Raw genomic sequence first — 16,818 nt, 5'->3', positions numbered from 1 at the left:
ATGTATTTAATTGGTCTGCCATTTCTTTGTTCCCCATTATAAATTCCCCTGATTCTGACTAGAAGGGACCTATGCTTGACTTCACCAATCTTTTTCGCTTTACATATCTATAGAAGCTTTTATAGTCAGTTTTTATGTTCCCTGCAAGCTTACTCTCATACTCTATTTTCCCCCTCTTAATTAATCCCTTTGTCCTCCTTTGCTGAATCCTAAACTGCTCCCAATCCTCAGGTTTGCTGCTTTTTCTGGCCAATTTATATGTCCTCTCCTTGGATCTTATGCTATCCCTAATTTCCCTTGTTAGCCACGGTTGAGTCACCTTTTTTGTTTTATTTTTATGCCAAACAGGGATGAACAAATTCTATAGTTCATCCATGCGATCTTTAAATGTTTGCCATTGCCTATCCACCATCCACCCTTTAAGTAACGTTCCCCAATCCATCCTAGCCAACTCACACCTCATACAATCATAGTTTCCTTTATTTAAATTCAGGACCCTAGTCTCTGAGTCAACTACTTCACTCTCCATCTTAGTGAAGAATTCTATCATATTATGATCGCTCCTCCCCAAGGGGCCTCGCACAACAAGATTGCTAATTAGTCCTTTCTCATTACATAATACCCAGTCTAAGATGGCCTGATCTCTAGTTGGTCCTTGACATATTGGTCCAGGAAACCATCCTGTATACACTCTAGGAACTCCTCCTCCACGGTATTATTACTAATTTGGTTAGCCCAATCTATATGTAGATTAAAGTCACCCATGATAACTGCTGTGCCTTTATTGCATGCATCTCTAATTTCCTGTTTAATGCCATCCCCAACCTCAGTATTACTGTTTGGGGATCTGTATACAACGCCCACTAACATTTTCTGCTCCTTGGTATTTCTCAGCTCTACCCATACAGATTCCACATCATCAGAGCTAATATCCTTCCTTACTATTATGTTAATCTCCTCTGTAACCAGCAATGCTACCCCACCTCCTCTTCCTTTTTGCCTGTCCTTCCTGAATATTGAGTACCCCTGGATATTGAATTCCCAGCCTTGGTCACCCTGGAGCCATGTCTCCATAATCCCAATCATATCATATCCGTTTACATCTATTTGCGCAGCTAATTCGTCCACCTTATTATGAATGCTCCTCGCATTAAGACACACCTTCAGGCTTTTTTTTTTAACATTCTTAGTCCTTTTAGAATTATTATTTACTGTGGCCCTGATTGACTTACACCCTTGATTTCTCTGCCTTCCACTTTTGCTTTTCTCCTTCCTGTCTTTTGCTTCTATCCTTGCTTCCCTTTCCTCTGTCTCCCTGCACAGGTTCCCAACCCCCTGCCATTTTAGTTTAAACCCTCCCCAACAGCACTAGCAAACACTCCCCCATGGACATCGGTCCCGGTCATGCCCAGGTGCAAACCGTCCAGTTTGTACCGGTCCCACCTCCCCCAGAACCGGTTCCACTATCCCAGGAATTTGAATCCCTCCCCCTTGCACCATTCCTCTAGCCACGTATTCATCTGAAATATCCTTCTTTTTCTACTCTGATTAGCATGTGGTACTGGTAGCAATCCTGAGATTACTACCTTTGAGGTCCTATTTTTTAATTTACCTCCTAACTCCCTATATTCAGCTTTTAGGACCTCATCTCATTTTTTACCTATATCGTTGGTACCTATATGCACCACGACAACTGGCTGTTCACCCTCCCCTTTCAAAATGTTCTGCAGCCGTTCTGAGACATCCTTGACCCTTGCACCAAGGATGCAACATACCACCCTGGAGTCTCATTTGCGGCCGCAGAAACACCTATCTATTCCCCTTACAATAGAATCCCCTATCAATATAGCTCTCCCGCTCTTTTTCCTCCCGTCCTGTGCAGCAGAACCACCCATGGTGCCAGAAAGTTGGCTGCTGCTGCCTTCCCCCAATAAGCCATCTCCCCCAACAATATCCAAAGCGGTATATTTGTTTGAGAGGGGGATGGTTGCAGGGGACACCTGCACTACTTGCCTACGCCTACTACTCTGCCTGGCGGTCACCCAGTCCCTTCCTGCCTGTGCAGCCTTTACCTGCGGTGTGACCAACTCCCTAAACATGCTATCCACGACATCCTCAGCATCGCGAATGCTCTAATATGTATCCATTCGCAGCTCCAGCACCACAATGTGGTCTGCCAGTAGCTGCAGCTGGATACACTTCCTGCACACATGGTCGTTAGGGACACAGAAAGTGTCCCTGATTTCCCACATAGTGCAGGAGGAGCATGCCATGGGGCCAAGCTGTGCTGCCATGACTTACCCTTTAATTAATTCAAATTAAATTAAATCAAATCAATAGCACTAATTACACTACAATTAAATGATATACTCAAGGGACCTTGTTTACTAGCACTCCCCGCTACACAACAGAGACCTTAGAAACTATAAACCACAAAAATTAAGACCTTCTAATCTTTATAAACTATTAACCTTAACTGTCAAACTATAGAGTAGTATAAATACTCACCTGGCCGTACACACCCAATCAGCTGCTTCCTCTTGCCTGCGTCACTTTTTGAATTGTGACATGGCTCTGGAACGCCGCCACCGGTCTGCGAGATTGGTAAGCCTCTGAAAAAAGCCCACGAAAGTGAGTTTAAATACTCACTGTAACGCCGCTCTCTGCTCCTCCCGACACCGGCCTCTCTCTGAACTCTTCTGTGACTGCCCCGTTACTGTTGTGTTACTGAAAGAAGTTTTTACTCTTGTGCTTAACCTCAACTACTATGCTTTTTTCCTGGTCTCTCTTTGCTCTTCCAATCACCCTTTTTTAACATGTTTCTGCAATTTCTTATACTCATCTCAGTGATCCGCTTCCCCTTTCTCCCGGCAGGAATTGTACAAGCCATTTTTTCCTCTTTATCTCATGTCCAATTTGTTAATCGATTGAGGGTCACATTTGCTTCATCGAGTTTGTTGGTATCTCCTTCTGGCTCCACATCAATGAAAAGAAAATGAAACTCACCTTTTCGATGGCAGCTGCTGGCTAGGCCGCACCCAGGAGCTAAAAAACCTGAGGGGAGCAGAACAGCCACCAGCCTGCTCTGCTCAGGGCAGCTCAATTTCCCAGAGGGGCCCTAAATCAAGTGTTAGGCCCCTTATTAGCATATACAGGGGGCCTAACACCTATTATAGGCAGCAGCCCCAGATACTTGAAAAATGGCTCGACCCAATTTCAAGTCAGCTGTTTTTCAGGCGGCAATGAGGTGCAGGTTGTTGGTACCCAAATTGGGCCTCATTGTGCCCATTTTGTGCCGGTAAAATGGGCACAATGAAATCCAATTTCTACCCCTTGGATTCTATAATATAATCTTAAATGTCACAAAATTGAAAAAAGTGTAAAATATATTAGGCTTTTTTAATTTCCAGTTTTCCTTGAACTGCCCCCATGCTCCAGCTGAGAGTATAGCATCCCAGCTCTGATAATGATATTCTGATCCAACCAGGGCGAGGTGCATGGCCAGAGACCACTGGTGCTCCAATGTCCTCTTTTTATTAGCAAATGCTCCCTAGGAGCAAGCAGCTGAGTGTTGTTGGATGTATCTGTATCAGTAGTGTTGGATGTACCTGTATCTGCCACAAACGCTGTCTGTGTTGTCTGTTTTTGTTTAAATCGATGAGAGGAATAATTAAATGCGCTGTGATACCGGGTTTTGCAAACTGGTAATTTCTGTCCCATTTCTAGAAACCCTAAACAAAACAGAACTTTTCTTTGAAAATTAGTAGCTTGTTCATTCAGATTCAGCCAAATGGTGCCACCAAAAGGGAAGCACCATCAAATAAGTTAAATATGTGCATTCTAATTCTGCAACTTGGCTTAAAGCTTCTGATATAATGTAGAATTTTTTAAAATCATTTTATAACTGACATATTTCAAATAATCTCATAGAAACTGAATCAATTTTATTAAAGCGTGAGCCCATTTTAAGTCATTTTAAATGCCTGTCCTGAAGCATCCATGTTTAAATTCTTTAACTAAATTAGTCTGATATTATTTTTCCCATAAGGAATTTAGTCAGATTGTTTAAATACCTTGAATGCTGGAAATCTAACACAGAAAATGGTAGAAATGCACGGTTGATCAGTGACTGAAAGCGACTGAGGACAGGTAGGTTTCAGGTGTGACTTTCCACTGGAACTGGTCTGATCAGGCTGCGGCAACGCCTTCTATAGGACTGACCAGAACAAGGCAGAACCTGCACACAGAGACAAGAATGGCAGGGGATAACAATTGGTAGTATCCAACAGTTCAAAAATACTACTTTCATAAAGAGGCATCTCACAGCCTAGCAACAGATGTCAAAATAAGAAAGAAAGAACTTTATATATTTATATAGCGCCTTTCGTGACCTCCGGATTTTCCAAAGTGCTTTACAGCCAATGAAGTATTTTTTAATGTGTAGTCACTGTTGTAGGAAAAATCATAATAAATATAATGGCAGTCAATTTGCACACAGCAAGGTCCCACAAACAGCAATGAAATAAATGACCAGATAATTTGTTTTAGGTGCTGGTCGAGAAATAAATCTTGGACAGGACCTCGGGGAGAACTTCAACACTCTTCTTCAAACAGTACGATGGATCACTTACATCCATCTGAATGGGCAGACAGGGCTTTGGTTTAATATCTCATCTGAAAGACAGCACCTGTGACAGTGCAGCACTCCATCAGCACTGCACTGAACTGCTAGTGTAGACTATATGCTCACGCCTACCAACCAGGAACTAATGCAGTTTTTCAGTTGCTGGCTGATAGACTAGCTCCCTTAGCCACTGGAGAAGGCAATGATTTCTGGAAAGAAACCTCATGGACAGCCAGTTTAAAAGAGCAGTGCAAGAGGACAGTTTCTTGAACATTGGGAAAAACTAAACTGCTTTGCTAGTCTGTATAGACAGGTGTGGGTGATTCAAATGCTTCGTCGTGCAAGGCCAAGAAGACAGATGCCGCCACCTCTGATGACAAGGGCTTAAGTTGCTGTTGTAGACAGACCTGCTGCAAGAAATGCAAGTTTTTAAAACCCCTTTTGCTGATGCAAAACTTCTTTAATGGCAGTACCAGCACTTCATTTATTTTGACTTGCTTTGCTTTTATCACTTTGGGCCGACATTTGTAGCAAAACCTGTCATTGGCTCCTTCTTTTTTCTGAAATCTCTTGGGGAAAGAAATATATTTTCCCATTTCAAGACTTTACCGGGCTACCATAGATGCTAATTTTGTAGCAAAATGCAAAACAACATCCCATGAAGATGCGTGTTTGCGAGTGTGTGATGGTTCACGGTGCACAGAAGAGAGGACAGGTTTCATTGGATGGAATTTTCCGTGTTGGGCATGGTGCAGGGTTGCAGTATTGTTGAGTCACTGATATGTCTCACTGTAAGAATGCAACCACACAAGTTAATCTTTTCACAAAGTACTAAAAGTTAATCATATATATGTTTTCCTTTCCCTAGATTGGAGCATGACATAAAGAAGCTGAAAGCAGACCTACAAGGCTCTAGGCAATATGAACAGGAGCTCCGCAGTCAGGTTAACGTACTCACCAACAGCAAACAAAAAATACGGTCTGAGCTTGTTCAGCTTCGACAAGAAAATGAGCTTTTACAGACCAGGTAGGAATGGTGTCAGTGCACAGCACTGAGAGGTTGGCACTATTTAGTCAGCAGTCTTTCTCACATTAAATGGATAACAGTAAGCGTGCTATAATATTAGTGTAACAGTTGTGTTTCACTTTACTTTAAGAATGCATTGTGCTTTGCAAGCAAAACAGAAAGACAAACAGAACATCGCCTACTTAGAGAAAAAGCTTAGAGCAGAACTGGAGGGTCGAGCTCTGCTGGAGAAGCAGCTAATGGACGCAAAGAGGAGGAAAACAGATGAAACTGCAGTTATTGCTCGGGCCGTCTCACTCAATGCATCCATCAGGTATTGCTGTGCTGCGCATGCCTCATGTAATGTTCAGGCTAGCTATGGGATGGCTACAGCAATCATGATCAGCAGTCTTTTTTTAACGCCACCTATTACTCCCAAATCAATGGGAAGATGCAGTTTGGACTCGTATTTGGTTGAACCTGATGGAAGTTTATATACTAAATTATGTATACATACTTGACTTGTACTAAGCACAAAGTTGAGATGTATTGCATTCCCCTGGATTGTTATCACATAAATTTACCGCATGCAAAGAGAGAAGTTTAACATTATAAACTGAAGGCCGATTTTAATTGTGGGCCAGTTTTTGGCAAATGAGTAGTGGTGTGAGTTAGAAACTCACCTGCTGCTTCAGAAATGAGGTCCAGGGTAATTTAACTCCTGAGCCACATTCAAATCCCACCGTCCAACTTGCCACCCGCTCCGACTGGGAAGCTGGTGGGAAGCGGTGGAAACTTTGGGGCTCGGAGATCACCTGCTGAGACCAGGTAGAAGGTGGGATTGGTTGCCAGGACCTGCTCCTACTGGCTGGGCGAGTAGGGTTAAAATGATCCCCTGAGCATCCCTAAACCTCTCCGACTCACTACCTCGCTCCTCCTTTAGGACAATTCTTCAAACTTACCTCTTTGACCAAACTGTTGGTCACCTGTCCTAATGTCTCCTTCTTTGGCTTAGTACCAATTTGTGTTTGATAAGCGTCTTTGGACGTTTTACAATGTTAAAGGTGCTATATAAATGCAAGTTGTTGTTACTTTGATTCATTCCTAATGAGTGAGGTGGGGGAGGAGAAATTAAAGGCATAATTTACCTAGGAACTTTAAACCATGTAGCAAAGAGAAGATTAGCATAAATTCTAAATTACCTTATTAATATATATTGGCTTATTTATAACATTTTCATTTTGAAGATAATTTAGATTAGATAGGGAGACTTATCTTGTCACCACCAGAAGGTAGCATGAGTTAATGCTGGTCTCTGTTTCCTTTTGCAACAGTCCTAAATGTGTGAGGATAGGTATTGTCATGTGGAAGCACTATGCAATCCCTACTCTCACCTCACATTGTAAGATATAGCACTTATTTTAGCTACCCAGAAGGGTGCCAGGATTTGAAGCCATGGCATCACTGACCTCCAGTTTGGCACTCAAGCAATTAATCTATTTGGCCCTTCAAGATTACTTTAGTGGTTTGTGTTTTCTTTGTGGTATATTTTCACTCTTATGGTTTACTCCTTCCAGGGGAGACTGCACAGACACCCTGAAGAACAGAATGAAAGAATTGGATGCAGAATATAAACAGCTGCAAATAGAACTCAAAATGAAGGATGAACACCTAAGAAAAGTAGAGTGGGAAGTGCAGGTAAATATTTCACATCACGCTTCAGGGCACTTTTTTGCATTGGAACAAAAGCTGCAGTGTTCATCGCCTATATCGCCATTGCGGGACATTTCAGCCATTGTTTGAGTGCTGGGTGGTTCTGTGGGTTAATGACTGGGTGTACTAGCATTGGTTGAATGTTGGGTGACACTGGTTGGCTCTGTGTAATACCATTATTCGAATACAATAGCAAAATACTGCGGATGCTGGAAATCTGAAATAACAACAGAAAATGCTGGAAACACTCAGCAGTTCAGGCAGCATCGAGGAGAGAGAAACAGAGTTCACGTTTCAGGTCGAGGACCCTTCGTCAGAACTGGAAAAGGTTAGAGAAGAGAGATTTTTAAGCAAGTGCAGGGGCAGGGACAGGGAGGAGTGGAGGAAAGAACAAAGGGAGGGACAGTGATAGGATGGAAGGCAGGAGAGATTGAAAGACAAAAAGGATGATGGTGCAAGGCAAAAGGAGATGGTAATGGGACAAGTTAAGAAACAAAAGATGACTCTAGATGAGGTGTAAATGGCGATGGCAGAATCATCAACAGCTACCATGTGAGAAAAAAAGGGAAAATAAATATAGGGGACGAGGTTATAGTCTGAAATTGTTGAACTCAATGTTGAGTCCAGAAGGCTGTAAAGTGCCTAATCAAAAGATGAGGTGCCGTTCCTCGAGCTTACGCTGAGCTTCGTTGGAACAGTGCAAGCGGCCGAGGACCGAGAGATCAGAGTGGGAGTGGAGTGGAGAATTAAAGTGACAGGCGACCGGAAGCTCGGGGTCATGCTTACGGACTGAATGGAGGTGTTCCGCAAAGCGGTCACCCAATCTGCGTTTGGTCTTCCCATGTACAGCAGGCACCTCAAAGCATTGGAGAGGTACCACCAATGCTGCCTCCGCAAGATAGGTGCACCAATGCCAGTGTTCTCGCTCAGGCCAACATCCCCAGCATCGAAGCTTTGACCACGCTCGATCAGCTCCGATGGACGGGTCACATCGTCCGCACGCCCGATACAAAACTCCCAAAACAAGCGCTCTACTCGGAGCTCCGACACGGCAAGAGAGCCCCAGGTGGGCAGAGGAAACGCTTCAAGGACACCCTCAAAGCCTCCTTGAAAAAGTGCAACATCCCCACCGACATCTGGGAATCCCTGGCCCAAGACCGCACAAAGTGGAGGCGAAGGATCCGGGAAGGCGCCGAACACCTTGAGTTTCTTCACTGGGAACAAGCGGAAGCCAAGCGCAAGCGGCGCAAGGAGCGCACGTCAACCCAAGCACCCCACCTACCCGCCCCTTCAACCACCGTCTGCCCCACCTGTGACAGAGACTGTAGGTCCCACATTGAACTCATCAGCCACCTGAGAACTCATTCTTAGTGTGGAAGCAAGTCATCCTCGGTTCCTAGGGACTGCCTAAGAAGAAGAGAAGGTCTTCCCAATATAGAAGAGATGGTATCGTGAGCAGCGAATACAGTATACTAAATTGTATGCCTCAGAGACATGGACCATGTAGAGCAGGCACCTCAAAGAACTGGAGAGGCACCACAAATGCTACCGCCGCAAGATCCTGCAAATCCACTGGCAGGATAGGTGCACCAATGTCAGTGTTCTTGCTCAGGCCAACATCCCCAGCATCGAAGCTTTGACCACGCTCAATAAGCTCCGATGGATGGGTCACATTGTCCGGAGTTCAGCGAAGATTCACCAGACACATCGGACCTGTGTGGGAGCAGCGACCGGCGGCAGTTTGAAACCGGCGGCAGCAGCAGCGAAGCCTGACCAGAACATCGGACCTGTGTGGGAGCAGCGACCGGCGGCAGTTTAAAACCGGCGGCAGCAGCAGCGAGGCCCGACCAGAACATCAGACCTGTGTGGGAGCAGCGACAGGCGGCAGTTTAAAACCGGCGGCAGCAGCAGCGAGGCTTACCAATTCAACAGTGGGGGAGAGAGGTAAAAAGTAATCAAAGTGTGACGTCACCAGGAAGCAGGTAAGTGATTGGTTGGTGAGTATTTCTCTCTTTTTTAAACTTTAACTTGGGTTTATAGTTACTAAGGTCTCCCTGGTGCAGCAGGGACTGTTGGTAAATTAGTTAACTGTAGTGTAATTAGTGGGATTGATTGATTTAATTTAAATTCAATTAATCAAAGGGTAAGTCATGGCAGGAGAGCCCGGCCCCGTTGTATGCTCCTCCTGCAGTATGTGGGAACTCAGGGACACTTCCTGTGTCCCTGACAACTACATGTGCAGGAAGTGCATCCAGCTGCAGCTACTGACAGACCGCATTGCGGCACTGGAGCTGCGATTGTTCACGATGTTCAGGACATCGTGAATATCACATTTATGGAGTTGGACACACCGCAGGTAGAGGTTGGACAGGAAGAAAGGGAACGGGTGACCAACAGGCAGAGTACTAGGTGCAGGCAGGTAGTGCAGGGGTCCCCTGTGGCCATTCCCCTCTCCAACAGATACACCACTTTGAGTACTGTTGGGTGGGAATGGCTTATCAGAGGAAGGCAGCAGCAGCCAACTTCCTGGCACCAGGGGTGGCTCTGCTGCCCAGAATGGGAGGAAAAAGAGGGGTAGAGCTATAGTAATAGGGGATTCAATTGTAAGGGGAATAGATAGGCATTTCTGCGGCCGCAAACGAGACTCCAGGATGGTGTGTTGCCTCCCTGTTGCAAGGGTCAAGGATGTCTCCGAGCGGCTGCAGAACATCTTGGAAGGGGAGGGTGAACAGCCAGTTGTCGTGCTGCATATAGGCACCAACGATATAGGTAAAAAGCGGGATGAGGTCCTAAAAGCGGAATATAGGGAGTTAGGAGATAAATTAAAAAACAGGACCTCAAAGGTAGTAATCTCAGGATTGCTACCAGTGCCACGTGCTAGTCAGAGTAGAAATAGAAGGATACTTCAGATGAACATGTGGCTAGAGGAATGGTGCCAGGGGGAGGGATTCAAGTTCCTGGGACATTGGAACCGGTTCTGGGGGAGGTGGGACCAGTTCAAACCGGACGGTTTGCACCTGGGCAGGGCTGGAACCGATGTCCTAGGGGGAGTGTATGCTAGTGCTGGGGGGGAGGGTTTAAACTAAAATGGCAGGGGGTTGGGAACCTGAGCAGGGAGACAGAGGAAAGGGAAACAAGGATAAAAGCAAAAGATAGGAAGGAGCAAAACAAAAGTGGCAGTCAGAGAAATCAACGGTTTAAATCAAACATGGCCACAGTAAATAATAATTCTAATAGGTCTAAGAGCGTTAAAAAAACAAGCCTGAAGGCTTTGTGTCTTAATGCGAGGAGCATTTGTAATAAGGTGGATAAATTGGCTGCGCAAATAGAGGTAAACGAATATGATTTGGTTGGGATTACGGAAACGTGGCTCAAGGATGGCCAAGACTGGGAACTCAGCATTCAGGGATATTCGATATTCAGGAAAGATAGGCAAAAAGGAAAGGGAGGTGGGGTAGCATTACTGGTTAAAGAAGGGATTAACACAATGGTAATGAAGGATATTAGCTCTGATGATGTGGAATCTGTATGGGTAGAATTGAGGAATACTAAGGGGAAAAAAACGTTAGTGGGAGTGGTATATAGACCTCCAAACAGTAAGGCAGAGGTTGGGGATGGCATTAAAAGGGAAATTAAAGAAGCGTGCAATAAGGGCACAGCAGTCATCTTGGGTGACTTTAATCTACATATAGATTGGGCCAACCAAATTAGTAACAATACTGTGGAGGAGGAATTCCTGGAGTGTTTATGGGATGGTTTCCTGGACCAATATGTCGAGGAACCAACCAGAGATCAGGCCATCTTAGACTGGGTATTATGTAACGAGAAAGGATTAATTAGTAATCTTGTTGTACGAGGCCCCTTGGGTCGGAGCGATCATAATATGATCGAATTCTTCATTAAGATGGAGAATGAAGTAGTTGAATCAGAGACTAGGGTCCTCAATTTAAATAAAGGAAACTACGATGGTCTGAGGAGCGAGTTGGGTAGGATTGATTGGGGAATGGCACTCAAAGGGTTGACAGTGGATAGGCAATGGCAAACATTCAAAGACCGAATGGATGAGCTACAGAATTTGTTCATCCCAGTTTGGCATAAAAATAAAACAAAAAAGGTGACTCAACCGTGGCTAACAAGGGAAATTAGGGATAGCATAAGATCCAAAGAGAGGACATATGAATTGGCCAGAAAAAGCAATAATCCTGAGGATTGGGAGTAGTTTAGGATTCAACAAAGGAGGACAAAGGGATTAATTAAGAAAGGGAAAATAGAATATGAAGCTTGCAGGGAACATAAAAACTGACTGTAAAAGCTTCTATAGATATGTGAAGAGAAAAAGATTGGTGAAGTCAAGCATAGGTCCCTTGCAGTCAGAATCAGGGGAATTTATAATGGGGAACAAAGAAATGGCAGACCAACTAAATACATATTTTGGTTCTGTCTTCACAAAGGAGGACACAAATAAACTCCCAGAGATGCCGGGGAACATAGGGTCTGATGAAAGGGTGGAACTGAAGGAAATCAGTATTTGTAGGGAAATGGTGTTAGGAAAATTGATGGGACTGAAGGCCGATAAATCCCCAGGGCCTCATAATCTACATCCCAGGGTAATTAAGGAAGTGGCCCTAGAAATAGTAGATGCATTGCTGGTCATCTTCCAGAACTCGATAGACTCTGGAACAGTACCCATAGATTGGAGGGTAGCTAATGTTACCCCACTATTCAAAAAAGGTGGTAGAGAAAAAGCGGGAAATTATAGACCAGTAAGCCTGACATCGGTAGTGGGGAAAATGCTAGAGTCCATTATAAAAGATGTAATAGCAGAGCACTTGGAAAGCAGTGACAGGATCGGACAAAGTCAACATGGATTTACAAAAGGTAAATCATGCTTGACTAATCTACTGGAATTTTTTGAGGATGTAACTGGTAAAATAGATAAGGGAGAACCAATGGATGTGGTGTATTTGGGCTTTCAGAAAGCTTTTGATAAGGTCCCACATAAGAGATTAGCGTGCAAAATTAAGGCACATGGGATTGGAGGCAAGGTATTGACTTGGATAGAGAACTGGTTGGTGGACAGAAAGCAAAGAGTTGGAATAAACGGGTCGTTTTCCGAGTGGCAGGCAGTGACTAGTGAGGTACCGCAAGGATCGGTCCTAGGACCCCAGCTGTTCATGATATATATTAATGATCTGGACGAGGGAATTGGATGTAATATCTCCAAATTTGCAGACGACACGAAGCTGGGTGGGAGGGTATGCTGTGAGGAGGATGTCGTGAAACTCCAGTACGATTTGGACAGGTTGAGTGATTGGGCAGAAACATGGCAAATGCACTATAATGTGGGTAAATGTGAGGTTATCCACTTTGGTGGCAAAAACAGGAAGGCAGATTATTATTTGAATGGCAATAGATTGGGAGAAGGGGAAGTGCAAAGAGACCTGGGTGTTCTTGTGCACCAATCGCTGAAGGTAAGCATGCAGGTGCAGCAGGCGGTTAAGAAGGCAAATGGTATGTTGGCCTTCGTAGCGAGAGGGTTCGAGTACAGGAACAAGGATGTCTTGCTACAGTTGTACAGGGCCTTGGTGAGACCGCACCTTGAGTATTGTGTGCAGTTTTGGTCGCCTTACCTGAGGAAGGACGTTCTTGCCATGGAGGGAGTGCAGCGAAGATTCACCAGGCTGATACCTGGGATGGCAGGAATGACGTATGAGGAGAGATTGTGTCGATTGGGCTTATACTCACTGGAGTTTAGAAGATTGAGAGGGGATCTCATCGAATCCTATAAAATTCTGTCAGGCCTGGACAGACTAGATGCAGGAAGGATGTTTCTGATGGCCGTGGAGTCCAGAACCAGGGGTCATAGTCTAAGGATAAGGGGTAAGCCATTTAGGACTGAAATGAGGAGGAATCTCTTCACCCAGAGAGTGGTGAACCTGTGGAATTCTCTGCCACAGAGGGCGGTGGAGACCAGTTCATTAAATATATTCAAGAAAGAGTTGGATATATTTCTTAAGGCTAAAGGGATCAAGGGATATGGGGAGAAGGCAGAGACAGGGTACTGAATTTGGATGATCAGCCATGATCTCATTGAATGGCGGAGCAGGCTCGAGGGACTGAATGGCCTACTCCTGCTCCTATCTTCTATGTTTTTATGTTTCTATGATACCTGGGATGGCAGGAATGACGTATGAGGAGAGATTGGGTGAATTGGGCTTATACTCGCTGGAGGTTAGAAGAATGAGAGGGGATCTCATTGAAACTTATAAAATTCTGACAGGACTGGACAGACTAGATGCAAGAAGGATGTTCCCGATGGTCGGGGAGTCCAGAGCCAGGGGTCACAGTCTAAGGATAATGGGTAAGCCATTTAGGACAGAAATGAGGAGGAATTTCTTCACCCAGAGAGTGGTGAACCTGTGGAATTCTCTACCACAGAAGGCAGTAGAGGCCAATTTATTAAATATATTCAAGAAAGAGTTGGATATATTTCTAAAGGCTAAAGGGATCAAGGGGTATGGGGAGAAAGCAGGGACAGGGTACTGAATTTGGATGATCAGCCATGATTGCATTGAATGGCGGAGCAGGCTTGAGGGGCCGAATGGCCTACTCCTGCTCCTATCTTCTAAGTTTCTATGCCCGATACGAGACTCCCAAAACAAGCGCTCTACTGCACGGCAAGAGAGCCCCAGGTGGGCAGAGGAAATGCTTCAAGGACACCCTCAAAGCCTCCTTGAAAAAGTGTAACATCCCCACCGACACCTGGGAATCCCTGGCCCAAGACCACACAAAGTGGAGGAGAAGCATCCGGGAAGGCGCCGAACACCTCGAGTCTCTTTGCCGGGAGCAAGCGGAAGCCAAGCGCAGGCAGCGCAAGGAGCGCATGTCAACCCAAGCACCCCACCCACCCGCCCCTTCAACCACCGTCTGCCCCACCTGTGACAGAGATTGTAGGTCCCGCATTGGACTCATCAGTCACCTGCAAACTCATTTTTAATGTGGAAGAAAGTCATCCTTGGTTCCGAGGGACTGCCTAAGAAGATACTAAATTGTAAGAAGTACAAGTAAATTATTTGAATCCCAGGTGGCACTGTGGTCCTTTGGCTGGGTCTAATGGCATTGGTTGACTGCTGGGTGGCGCTGTGACTTGTTGGCAGGGTGTAATAGCGTTGGTTGAGTGCTGGGTGGCGCTGTGGCTTATTGCCTGAGTGTTATAGCGTTGGTTGAGTGCTGGGTGGCGCTGTGGCTTATTGCCTGGGTGTAGTAGCATTGGTTGAGTGCTGGGTGGCGCTGTGGCTTGTTGGCTGGGTGTAATAGCGTTGGTTGACTGCTGGGTGGCGCTGTGGCTTGTTGGCTGTGTGTAATAGCGTTGGTTGAGTGCTGGGTGGCGCTGTGGCTTATTGCCTGGGTGTAGTAGCGTCGGTTGAGTGCTGGGTGGCGCTGTGGCTTGTGGGCTGGGTGTAGTAGCGTTGGTTGAGTGCTGGTGGCGCTGTGGCTTGTGGGCTGGGTGTAGTAGCGTTGGTTGAGTGCTGGGTGGCGCTGTGGCTTGTAGGCTGGGTGTAGTAGCGTTGGTTGACTGCTGGGTGGCGCTGTGGCTTATGGGCTGGATGTAGTAGCGTTGGTTGACTGCTGGGTGGCGCTGTGGCTTGTTGGCTGGGTGTAGTAGCGTTGGTTGAGTGCTGGGTGGCGCTGTGGCTTGTGGGCTGGGTGTAGTAGCGTTGGTTGAGTGCTGGGTGGCGCTGTGGCTTGTGGGCTGGGTGTAATAGCGTTGGTTGAGTGCTGGGTGGCGCTGTGGCCTGTGGGCTGGGTGTAGTAGCGTTGGTTGAGTGCTGGGTGGCGCTGTGGCTTGTGGGCTGGGTGTAATAGCGTTGGTTGAGTGCCAGCAGTGGCAGGTTGAGCTCCACAAGGAGAGAAACTGGAGATAGAGTGAAAAAGGGAAGTGTGAGGTTGGATGGGTGAGCAGAGTACAGTGTGACACCTGAAGTGTGATGGACTGGAAGTGCACACTAGACGTACAGAATTTCTGCATGATACTGCTGATCTGTGAAAATTATGGCAGGAGGTTCAGGAGCACCCCATGGAAATATAGTTCACCATTTATATTACATAGATATACAGATAGATACATAAATAAATTATCCATTAAAATGCTCATTGAAGAGTCTGGTTTCATATCCTTCTTGCTGGCAAAAGCATGCTGTTGGTACTTTTCTACACTCTCCCATGGTTTAAAACAAGTTGTTAAGGCAGCGTCTGATGTTTACAACAGCTTCTCACAGACTTAGCTGTAACCTTCTAGACAGTCAGCTGAATAAGATATTTGAATGTGGCCAATCTTCCCAACATGCCATTGAACAGTCATTTTAACAGTTCCTTTGCTAAATTAATTATTTTAACCAAACTCAGCACCTTTAGCAGGTAATTATATCATTAAAACTGGTATTGAGAAGTCCAAAATCCTTCATGGTTGCTCGACTAGTACCACGGCCACTTACAGTATCTTTGCATTGCTTAGTTAACTTTTTATTTTAAATAATAAAATTGTCATAACTATTTTTTGATGTCATAGAGTCAAGGGCCGAGAAATTCGGTAGGCTTAGGGCCGTTTTTGAGGCGCTAGAGGGCCTAGCGCCGGAGTTATGGCCAGTTTGGAAATTGAGTGGGTCCCTAAATCGGCGTTAGGCCGTTAGCGCTGCGCCGGCACCGATGACGTCATCGGTGTGCGCAGCGTCCCGGTTGCCATGGTAACCCGCCCGAACTCCGAAATTGACTTGCGGCCGCCTCGCCCGTGGCAGCCGCAAGCAACGTTCTGGCAGAGGTGCCTTACTGGACTTTGCGCCGGCGCATTAAAGGCCCCGCGGCGGCCGGCCGCTTTCCCGCCGGCCGCCTGGCCGCAGCTCCCTCCCCGGACTTCTCCCCCCCCCCCCCCCCCCCGGGACAGATGCAAGCCCGGCACTTGTCCGAGGTGCCGGGCTCATTTTTACAATGATTTTCGCGGGCCGCGGCCGGGTGCAGGCAGCTCCTCCTTAAGGGAAGGAGGAGGCCTGCACTTCCCGAACCTGCCGCACCGCAGCGGGCGCCGCAGCGCCGGAATAGCGCCGCAATTCAGCGCGTAGCGCCAGTTTTCAGGCGCAAACAGCTTTCAGCAGCGCCGGCAGCCGTTTGGGCGCAGAACTAGTGAATTTTTGGCCCGCCCAGCGCGACTTAGCTCCGACACTAACTTCCGGCGCTAAAGCCGTCGCTGCGCCAAAACCCAATTTCTAGGCCAAAGAGTCATAGAGTTTTACAGCACAGAAAGAAGCCCTTCGGCCCATCGTGTCTGCGCCGCCCATCCATCCCTGTCCAGTCTAATCCCATTTTCCAGCATTTGGTCCATAGCCTTGTATGCAATGGCATTTCAAGTGCTCATCCAAATGCTTCTTGAATGTTGTGAGGGTTCCTGCCTCTACCATCCTTTCAGGCAGTGAGTTCCAGA

General features: G+C 46.2%; 1 protein-coding gene across 4 annotated transcripts in view; it reads left to right on the top strand.

Annotated features, from left to right (window-relative positions):
• The window catches only part of LOC147112610 (macoilin-like), a 187,899-nt gene that overhangs the window by 144,021 nt on the left and 27,060 nt on the right, over positions 1 to 16,818 (top strand). For all 4 annotated transcript variants that reach the window (XM_085997035.1, XM_085997036.1, XM_085997033.1 and 1 more), the window contains 3 exons: positions 5,493 to 5,651; positions 5,782 to 5,964; positions 7,208 to 7,328. In XM_085997035.1, the coding sequence (XP_085853161.1) occupies positions 5,493 to 5,651; positions 5,782 to 5,964; positions 7,208 to 7,328 (463 nt within the window). The remainder of the gene's footprint in view (positions 1 to 5,492; positions 5,652 to 5,781; positions 5,965 to 7,207; positions 7,329 to 16,818) is intronic.

The sequence above is a fragment of the Somniosus microcephalus genome, chromosome 9, assembly GCF_052327205.1.
Source record: "Somniosus microcephalus isolate GS21.2 chromosome 9, FLI_Smic_1.0, whole genome shotgun sequence".
NCBI classification, from domain to species: Eukaryota; Metazoa; Chordata; class Chondrichthyes; order Squaliformes; family Somniosidae; genus Somniosus; species Somniosus microcephalus.
The sequence above is the reverse complement of the archived record's forward strand: the minus strand, read 5'-3'. Positions and strand labels throughout refer to the sequence as shown.